Source organism: Zea mays, chromosome 10, assembly GCF_902167145.1.
Source record: "Zea mays cultivar B73 chromosome 10, Zm-B73-REFERENCE-NAM-5.0, whole genome shotgun sequence".
In the NCBI taxonomy this organism is placed as follows: Eukaryota; Viridiplantae; Streptophyta; class Magnoliopsida; order Poales; family Poaceae; genus Zea; species Zea mays.
This window is the reverse complement of record NC_050105.1, coordinates 58,624,949-58,635,851: the sequence shown is the minus strand read 5'-3', so window position 1 is coordinate 58,635,851 and position 10,903 is coordinate 58,624,949. Positions and strand designations below refer to the sequence as shown.

General features: G+C 37.8%; 1 protein-coding gene across 2 annotated transcripts; it reads left to right on the top strand.

Moving 5' to 3' along the window:
* The first annotated feature begins 346 nt into the window (after positions 1-346).
* LOC103641105 ((E)-beta-caryophyllene synthase-like) lies at positions 347-9,660 on the top strand. Of its 2 annotated transcripts, none has more exons than XM_020546146.2 (7): positions 347-564; positions 6,214-6,472; positions 7,048-7,411; positions 7,617-7,838; positions 8,224-8,359; positions 8,869-9,120; positions 9,203-9,660. In XM_020546146.2, the coding sequence occupies exons 1-7, from the start codon at positions 442-444 to the stop codon at positions 9,506-9,508; spliced, it is 1,662 nt and encodes a 553-aa protein (XP_020401735.1). In that variant the 5' UTR covers positions 347-441; the 3' UTR covers positions 9,509-9,660. The 2 variants fall into 2 exon arrangements, with proteins under 2 accessions (XP_020401735.1, NP_001384090.1); NM_001397161.1 differs by having other exon boundaries at positions 442-564; positions 9,221-9,508.
* The last annotated feature ends 1,243 nt before the right edge of the window (positions 9,661-10,903 follow it).

Sequence of the window (10,903 nt, the reverse complement as noted above, 5' to 3'; positions counted from 1 at the left end):
TTGTTTGATCCATGAATTCCTGGGATGATGTAACATTTGAGGTGTATGGTTGTATGCATGAAAATGCAAAAGTCCGGAACGATATTTCCATTTCAAAAAAAGTCTACTGGACGGCCAAACCAACATTGTTGAGTGGACGACCTACGATATTATTAACAATTCCATGTGTTGCACATGCCTGTCGGCAGATCTATATTTAAAAAAAAACGAGTGGACTACGACGCTCAGATCCTTCCAGGAAAAAAAACAATATAATGCAAATTGAGTACGTACGTGCCCACGTGCATCACGAGTACCACTCCACGCTGGCTACCTATATTAAGAACACCATAGGATCCAGGTGCTTGCCAGTGCATGCATTGTATATCTGCACTGCTACGCCGGTGGGCACGTACGTGCAACAGGCAGCAGGAGAGTAGCTAGCTAGTATACTATACTTTCATGGCAGCTGATGAGGCAAGATCCGTCAGCAGGCTCCACAGTGAGGAGGACATGCATGGGAAGCACCACTCCACTCTATGGGGTGACTTCTTCCTTCACCATGTCCCATGTCGTCCAGGACAGGTACGTATAGTATGTTGAACAAATCCATCCTCTCCGGCTTTTGTTATTAATCATTACTGGAGTTTTTTTGCTTGAGATAATCCCAAATTACCATTATATTGAAATAAAAGAGAGTGTGCTCAGTTATTACGTACTATTGCTACCTCTAATATCTTGGCAAAATAGTTATATGTACGAATGTCTCTGACCATATTATCTCATCTTTATAGATTCATCTAAAAGATTTCATCCTCTATATCTCAATTCTCTCCACAAAGTTCTCTATATCACCTTCTCTATACGTTAATTACTTATATTATAGACGACATAATATACTTTAGATTTTAGCACGTGTTTGTTTCGGTGAGATATTGAAAAAATCTGCCATGAGAATCTGGACGATAAAACAAACACTGTGTATTTTACATCTCGGATATCTAGTGTGTAGAGAACTCCATTATCAGCGTCGAACGAGATAGTCTCGGGTAATGGAAATAGCCGGATTCCAAAAATTTGCTGCGAATAAAACACGGCCTTAGATCTCGCATCTGTTTGGGAAGGGGTCGAAATCCCTATGAACAAAACTAGTATCAAAATTTGAAAAAAAAATATATGGAAAAGCCTTGAAAAAACAAAGAATATGATAAAGTATCCTTCTGTCCTAATATACAGTGCGTAACCACTTATGGTTTAAAGACCAAGAAATATATTTAATTGTCTCTATCAACACTAGTACTATTGCATCGATGCACTTGTGTTTTGAGAGAGCACGTCTTCTATTATTGTGGAATAATTAAATATATTTCTTAATAGCTTACGAATAATCATGAAAAGATTTGAGGGGGAAAAAGTTTGATGAGAAATATATGTCATCTAATAATACGGTACAAGCATTGATACACTCCTCATTGTAGAAATCCATAAGGTAGCTAGAAGGATTGAGCTTCTACACTGCGATGCATTTAACTTCAAGGCAAGAATGTCCACCCCTAAAGATTTAGGGAGTGTTTGGTTTGAAAAATCAATATATTCTAGATGAGGTGCTGTCTCATGAGTCTATTCTACTAATTTAGTGGAACGAACTCATTCATCACATTATTACTAATTACACTAGCATATGAGGAATGAAATGGTGATAGATTAACTTATTCCATTCCAAAAACCAAAACAAAAAACGAGGAGCGAGAAAATACGAGGAGCGAGAAAATGATCTTCATTCCTCAAACCAAACGTGCTAGCTGTTAATATCTTCACCAAGAACCAACAACAGCCACGAGCTGCCAACGGTGTCAACGCCACCAATGGCACATATGTATGGCCTGCACTCTGTCAGATGAAAGGGTGTGTCCCAACTGACATAGTCTGATGTTAGCCACATTGCGGTTCCATAGATTAGTGTTTGGTTCCTTAGTAAGCTAGCTTAGATGGCCGTAAAAAGTTTAGCAAGATTTTTTAAGCTTGCCATACAAAATTACACCACACCTAATAAAACGTTCGATTTGGACATAACAACACACGCCACAACATAACAGAACAAATTGCCTAACGCAAGTTATCCTTGCTTTAGGCCTTTAGGCTATCTCCAGCAGTTTACCCATATTATTATCCATAATTAAACTCTACTCTACAAACAGTATAGTCTACAGTACAGAACAGTATAAAACAATATTTTTAGATAAATTTTAGATAGACTGCTATAAATAGTCTTAGGCACCCCTAAAGTGTGACAAGGGTGCTAACTTTAGGCCTCTTAGGCACCTGGCAACAGCGAGGTCGCGTCCACCTTCGGCGCATCCAAAACCCCACATGCACATCCAAAACCCCGATGCTTCAGCTGGGTCACTTTTTTTTGTCTAACGAGGAAGAAACAGACGGCAGACAGTGACATGAGGCCTACTATATACCCAAGGACAAAAGAGGTATTAGTTCCAATCAAAATGCCATTAGGTGGGGATATCTAAAGCTACTGTGATGACAAAACATGAAACGTATTGATGTAGTTCTCGCACTGGATTTAGCTACAGGTGTTGCATGTCTGTTGGCAGCTCTGCGTGTATGTGTACGTTGCATACTTGCATATCTGCGTCCAGAAAAAAAAACAATAATTAAAATGCAAAACTGCGTACGTATGTTGCATCATATGTACCACTCCACGCTGTCTATAAGAACAACATAGTAGGATGGAGGTGCCTGCCAATGCCATGTATATCTGCGCTACCCTGCTAGGCTCACACAGTGAGGACATGGATGGCAAGTACCACTCCACTCTGGGGTGACTTCTTCCTTCATCATGTCCCATGCCCTCCACGACAAGTATGTAGTAGTATGAGTTTGTTAGATGATTCCAAATTATCATTATATTGCAATAAAAGAGAGTGCTCGGTTATTACTTCTGTCTCTAATATCTTAGCAAAATAGTTATATAAGACTATATTCAACCATATCCTCAGTATTCGCGGTCTCTCTCTCATTTATAGACTCTTTTAAAAGATTTTTTGCCCTATATTCCATTCCTTTATATTGGTGTTCTCTATATCTCCTCCTATACGATTAAAAACATATATTATAGACATATTTATCATGCTCTCAAATATTTTAGTTTTCTTAATTACTCTGTTGTGTAAAGTATAAAATAGATAGCGGAGAAAAGAGAAAATCTCTATAGAGAGGATGAAGGAACATCCTTTATATTTAGATGATACTTTGTAGGATACCGCTAGAACATATAGAGGAGAAAACATTACACTCTATCTATACGCCTATATAACCCACTAGTTTTAACTTTGCAAAACCCATCTAACCAAATCACCTCATACCTATAACCTCCCCTAAATCCATCAAACGAATTGCACAGACACATATCACACCTTCAAAACTAACAGTTGAGATTGTTGGATACCATCCTCTATCTTACACACTCACATTATGTGGTCAATGTTATTTAGATCATCTTTCATCCCTCATATATCTCCCCTCCCTCGCAATCCCACTGCCCCATCCCTCTACCATGCGACCCAGCCACCCCTCCCCCGTCGCCGACCGCGGCCCTTCCCTCGCGACATCGTCGCCAGCTCCTGCCCTCCCCTCCCTAGGATATCATGAGCTTCCTCTACGTAAGGGGTGGTTTACCGTATGCGCTAGAGACAACCTAATCATGAGATGAAGAATACACGTCCTTCTAATGTGGAAACGATCTTCAAGAAAGGGTGTAAGATGAATCCGATGATTGACTTGGTAGCCCTCCACCATAATGGGCTAGGTTCAAAGCTAGTGGATTCTATGAGAGGGATTTTTGTGGACATCTGTTTCCCCATGAGCACTTCCGTCCGGGAGTCTTATCTAAGTACATGTTTGGTAGGGCATCGGCTCTAGCTTTTCTCTAGAGAAAAGCTAGAGCCCTGCCAAACACCTTTTTTAAACGACTTAATGTGAAAAGCACCTAAAAGTTAGAGTCATTTTTGTACCGCGGAGAAGAAGCCATAAATAGTAACTTCACCGGTTTTGGCTTTGGCTCTAGCACTTTAATACAGGGAAATGGCTCTGGCTCTAGATAAGTCGTTTCTGCCAAACAATTTGTGAAATAGCTTCAGCTTTAAAATAGTTGGTTTTCAAGAAAAGCCAGAGGTAGAGCTATTTTTGGGCAAGGCGGAGCCCTGCCAAACGGACCCTAAGTTATCTTGTTTCCCACATCTGTTTGTGAGCCAAGGTGTCGAAATCCCTATGAACAAAAAATAGTCTCAAAAATTGAAAAAAGGGAAATGTGTAGAAAGACCAAACAATACGATAAAGCACCTATTACATACCATGCCAAGTTTCATGAAATGAGTAGTTTCATGACAAATATATGTTGGAAAAAATAGAACATGTGGTTTTAATTTAATCAAAAAATAAAACAGATCTAAATATATGCATAATGTTGTTGTACGCTTGTTTTGTTTCGTTGTTGCCAACAATGACGTGACGAGGACACAAACGAGCCATGGTGACGAGATTAAAGATGACGAGGTGAAGGGAGCGAGCGCGTATGTTTTTCCTTATACTTTTCATACAACACATGCAAGAATATAGAGAGTACTCGATTATTTAAGTTGGGTTCCCTCCACCTTAACTAGTAAGGTGGGACTAAATCTCCTGCACTCCTATACTTCTCACATAACACATGCAAGAATATAAATGTTCCACACGGCTCCAGCGAGGCCACGCCCCCAACGAGGCAGCGTTCAGTTGTGCCCACCTCCAATGCTGTTATCTTCTTCTTCCCTCTGCCTCTCCACATCCAACTGTGGCCACATTCTCGATCCAGTGGCCACGTTCATGTCCGCCTGTGCGCCCACGCGCGTCACTTTTTTTGCCTAACGAGGAACAATGGATGACAGACGACAATGACATAAGGCCAACCCAACAAGGACAAAAGAGTCAGTTTCATGCCATTAGGTGGATGTTGATCTAAAGCTGTTGTGTTGGCAAACAGTTCTCCAAGTGGATCTTAGCTCCACCATTGGAGCTGCTATATATTGAATTCAAGATATAGATTATTCATTGGAGGAGTTGTTCCAAACATGTCCCAAGTTTGCAAAATGCTACTACAGTAATCGCCATCCGGATGTGATTTGGTAATCATTGGTAAACAAATGGACAGAATGTTGATCGCCCATACACATTTTTTTATCTGAACCTTGTAGGGTAGTAGGTAAGCAAAAGAACGAAACTACTAGATGCAAAAGGGTCGAACAGTACGAGCTGGATCCAATTACCTTAATCTGACAGAACTAAACAAGCATGCAATAATTGGGGGATCTAGATGAGATTTCTTAGGGTCCCGTGTGGTTTAAGGGATTAATCACTAGTCCCTCCATTTTATTTTAGTCTCATTTAGTTCCTAAATTTTTAAACGGGTGTGACTAAACTGTTTTAGTCTTTAGTCCCTTAAAGTGTAACTAAAACATATTATTTTCACTTGTTGCCTCTTATTTATTTCAGTTGCACTAGTGACTAGAGAATGTTAAGAGATATTTTAGTCTTCTTATGAGTCAATTTAATGCGTTCTGAATACTTTTAGTTCCTAAAACCAAATAGGGTACGAACTAAACTTTAGTCTCAAAACTAAACTTTAGGTATACCAAACATGCCTCTAGATATAGAGAAATTTCAAACTTAAATACTGAACGGGTGCGATCTACAAGATCCATGAATGCCATCATATTTATTTGGCCCACCCTTAATCAAAATTGATTATATCCTCCTATAAGGTCTGAAACAACTAGATCTCTCTTTTTCTCTCTCCCTCCGTCATCTTCTCTAGCCACTTTCCAACTATTTTCAAAATATAATGTAATACCAATATAGATATTACTTTTATGTTATTAGATATATAGAATCAATCAAACAACCCAATTAATGTGATGCACACAACTAGCACCTCTTTTTCTTTTACACCCTACACATATTTATAAGGCAGTTGACATATATAGAGGGTTTTTTCTAGCTGATTTCACGCTATGCTATGAATTTGTTCATATTGGTTTCTCTAGTTAATTCACACTGGCCTCCATCAACAACCAGGTGTCTCTTCAAGTAAAATATATGACTCGTACTGTGTTGTGCAAATGAAAGGTTTACACTATAGACAATAAGAGAATAACCAAATTAGATGAAATATCTTTCTTGCAGTATTTGATTATGAAGGATAACGTCGAAATAATGAAGGAGGAGGTGAAGAAAATGTTACTGGATGTTGGATCCTCTGATTTGTCTCATAAGTTAGACTGCATTGATACACTAGAACGGCTTGGACTGGATTACCACTATACCAAGGAGATTGATGAATTAATGTGCAATGTCTTCGAAGCTAGGGATCAAGATCTTGATCTTACTACAACATCACAGCTTTTCTATTTGCTTAGGAAGCATGGATATCATATTTCTTCTGGTAAGCTTGCAGACATGTTTTGCTATTATAGTTGGCGTATATTTATTAGTTGGAACTTCAAATAACATTAGGACTTTTTTTGGTCTACATCTTCCACCCAAGCAACAAAGGGGTTTTTTTACTACAAATATATTGTGGCGATATATATATATATATATATATATATATATATATATATATATATATATATATATATATATATATATATATATATATATATATATATATATATATATATATATATATAACGCTAAATGCTAATTGTAGTATCATTAGCTTATAAAGAGGACAGAACATACATGCACAACGGTCCAATTTTAAACCCTGAACTATAAAATCAGGTACTAGACACCCTCCAACCGTCAAAGTTTTGGGCAAATTTGGTCTTCTCTTTAGCTTGTTTCAAAGGTGGTTTCTATCTTATTTAAAATAATAAAGGTTCAAAATCGAACTAAGGTTCAAGTTGAAGGTTGAACAATGGATCTGTCCTATTATTCTATAACCGCCACATCTACGGTCGTATAACTGTTTCATATATAGGTGGATGTCTCACATGTTGTTAGTGTCGAATGCAGATGTATTTTTGAAGTTCAGAGATGATAAAGGAGATATCGTAACAAATGATGCAAGGTGTTTACTGAGGATGTACGAAGCGGCACATGTTAGAGTGAACGGTGAAGAAATACTTGACAATATTCTCATTCACACCAAGAGACAACTTCAATGTATTGTAGATGATCTCGAACCAACACTGCAAGAAGAAGTTAGATATGCATTGGAGACACCTCTTTTCAGAAGACTCAACAGAGTACAGGCCAGGCAATTCATCTCAACATACGAGAAAAGCACTACGCGTATCAATATGCTCCTGGAGTTCTCAAAATTAGACTTCAACATCTTGCTCACCCTATACTGTGAGGAGCTAAAAGATCTTACGCTGTAAGAACCGTCATTAATAGCATACCAATCTTGTACTACTTCCGTTCTTGAATATTTGTCGCTCGTTAGTTTATTTTTGTACTAAACCGTGACAAATAAAAAAAGATAGAAGGGAGTACTAAGTTCTCTCAAAGTCCCACATTAATTAGTTCACTCACATTTCCACATTATTTTGTACTAAGACCATTTACATTGTATTTAACAGGTGGTGGAAAGAGTTCCAAGCACAGGCTAACACGACAATCTATGCACGAGATAGGATGGTGGAGATGCATTTCTGGATGATGGGAGTCTTCTTTGAGCCCCAATACTCCTATTCACGAAAGATGCTCACGCAGTTGTTTATGATCGTGTCTGTACTCGATGACTTGTATGACAGCCATTGCACCACAGAGGAAGGCAACGCCTTCACTGCAGCATTACAAAGGTTTGCAACACTTATTCACAGTATGTTTATATTTTCATCATGCGACTTAAATGACTTTGTTTAGGAGCAAGTGTAATGGAGAGAATTGAGTACTGATTTGGTGACCATATATTTGGAGATCTCTAGGGGAGGAAACTCAAGAGGTTTCTTTCCCTAGGGACCCCCTTCAAATCTCCCGTCACCAAACCAGCCCTGAAGAAGCTAGAATCTCTTACTATTTAAAATTGATTAATGGGAAATTCTAAAATCCTCTCTGTTACCCTTGCTTCCAGTGATATATTTATATAGTCTTAATTGTTTATTTGTATGGAAAGCTCCTCTCTCTAGAAAAGTTCTATTTTTCTAATACTCATGGTAATACAATAATAAGTTTCATACATGACAGGTGGGATGAAGAAGGCGTGGAGCAATGCCCAACATACTTGAGGACTCTGTATACAAATATACGTGCCACCATAAAAGCCATCGAGGAGGACTTGAATTTTCAAAACAACAAACATGCAAAGTTGGTAAAAGGACTGGTATGTCTCAATTGAAACATCAAGATTAAAACTGAGAAATAAATCAATAATTATGGTTACATTATGTGTAAATGTCGTGAAGCATTTATGGTTACATTATGTGCAAATGTTTCGTTCTACATCCTTGTGGTTGACATCATCTATAACCTTTATTATGGTACTTCTCCGTCCCAAAATAGTATTCGTTTTAGGGTGTTAATCAATTCATGCAATATTTGATGTATGTGTATTATTATATACGTGTCTAGATTCATTGTTATCCATTTAAATTTGGACAAAAAAAGCAATATGGTTGTCACTGCTTTATTTTTACCTATTATATGCTAATCAAACAAGTGTGCAACATCTAAACTAATCTAGTTCTAACAAATTTTCTTTTCATGTGTAGTAGATTATAAAAAGAAGTTATTGTGTTCGGGACAAAATTAATGACATTTGCTAACGAACAGTATATAGTTAGATTATAAAGTTATTGAGCTTATTTGACACTAATTTCACATGCATCTTAGATAATCGACATGGCCATGTGCTATAATGCCGAGACAGAATGGCGTGACAAGAAATATGTGCCAGCCACCGTTGATGAACATCTGAAAATTTCAGCACGCAGCAGTGGCTGTATGCACTTGGTGAGCCAGGGGTTCATTTCGATGGGAGATGTGGCAACTAGCGAGGCCCTCGAGTGGGCCTCTACCTATCCCAAAATCGTTCGAGCTGTCTGTATCATTGCACGCCTCGCTAATGATATAATGTCGTACAAGGTGCAACTCAATAATTACTCCATATATATGTGTATATATATATATATATATATATATCTTCTAATTAATTAATTTTTTGAAGAATCTTTTTTATCTGCAGCGAGAAGCATCAAACAATACTATGGTGTCTACAGTGCAAACTTGTGCAAAAGAATACGGCACCACCACAGTAGAACAGGCCATAGAAAAGATCAGAGAGCTGATCGAGGAAGCGTGGATGGACATCACCCATGAGTGCCTCAGACAGCCACAGCCGAAGGCTCTTCTAGAGAGGGCGGTCAACCTGGCTCGTACAATGGATTTTCTGTACAAAGATGCGGATGGATACACAGATTCACGGAGTATCAAAGGCATATTGGATTCATTGTATGTGCATCTAATAGACTAAAATAGTTCGGAAAACACTGTTGGCTATATAACCCACAGGATGAACAATTCAATATACCCGTGTGTATCTAGTTAATTTGTAGTATTTGCAAATGTATTTTGTTTCCCAAAAGGTATCATGCTGATATATTCCAGATATCTTTTTTCGGCTTTTTTCGTGTAGTCGGTTATTCTTATCTACTGCCACGTCCATTATAGACCGTGCCACTTGCCCTGCTATCAATCATAGTCAGTTTTATCTACCACAATGCTCTAGTACACAATGTTTATCATAACCTATAGTCACCTCAACGGCTCAACGCCACATCCGTTTTTCTTTTATAATCTTTTATTTGAAAGGAAACACAACGTTTTGAAATAAAGATTCATCTGAGTACAAAATTAAGCAAATAAAATTTACAGGATTCAGAAACCATAATTAAAACTATATAATTCATAAACCGCAAATATAAAAATTACATGATTTGTGAAGCTAAAAATTACATAATTTATAAATAACACTTTTGTTTTTTTAGACTTCAAATAGTTTAAAAACAGGTAGATGACGTGACACGTGTGTAGACCAATTATAACAAGACATGTTGCTAAATCCAATCAGTATCAATCGATTTGGGTTGGTACTAAGCAAACCATCCAAAACAGTGGTTAGTACCAATTGCTCCACTGATCGGTACCAACCGTATCGATCAGTTGGTAGGTCCACCAATTGATCGGTAGAACCGACTGTCATTGAGACTAGACCATTCGATACCGACCGGTCTACATGCTACGTTAGGGTTTGTTCGGTTATTTCTATGGCACGTGGATTGGATGGGATTAAAAAAATAAAAGATTTTGACTTATTTGGGATTGAAACCCACTCAATCCTACCCAATCCACATGAATTGAGCAAAACGAATAAGCCCTTAATGGGTGAAATCTCCTAGGGTTGGACCCAACCTCCTAAAGGAATATAATTATAAAATCTCCCTTACCAAGCGCCAAAACTTTGGAAATTATATTAGTGTGGCTTTTTTATATGGAAACCTGAGGCAAAGTCTCTAAAAACGTGGCACGTGAATTGAGTTATTTCTTAGTGTGTTCCACACAATACTTTTTCCATTTTCAAGCATCAACAATCAAAAAGTGATTATTTTTTGTTTCGCTACATTAATTTTTCTATTTAAAAATTAAATACCTTAGAATTTTGACTTATTCATTTTTGTACAACTAAAATAAACACACACTACGGCCAGACTTCTCGTGCAAATCACTTAATAACCTATTAAGCATGAACAAGTTCTACTTGGTTGCCTGTATTTTCTTGTCACACCCGGATTTAAGGGACAAACTCAGGTACGTCTCATATGTGCGCCAAACAAGATCAACACATATAATGACTCGGTGTATAGAGACG

What these genes read in the sequence shown, in the direction of transcription:
- LOC103641105 (XM_020546146.2), top strand. Translation starts at nt 442, where the DNA reads ATGGCAGCTGATGAGGCAAGATCCGTCAGCAGGCTCCACAGTGAGGAG. An exon ending in TCCCATGTCGTCCAGGACAG is followed by an intron (nt 565 to 6,213) that starts GTACGTATAGTA and finishes TCTTTCTTGCAG; the next exon opens with TATTTGATTATGAAGGATAA. An exon ending in ATGATATAATGTCGTACAAG is followed by an intron (nt 9,121 to 9,202) that starts GTGCAACTCAAT and finishes AATTTTTTGAAG; the next exon opens with AATCTTTTTTATCTGCAGCG.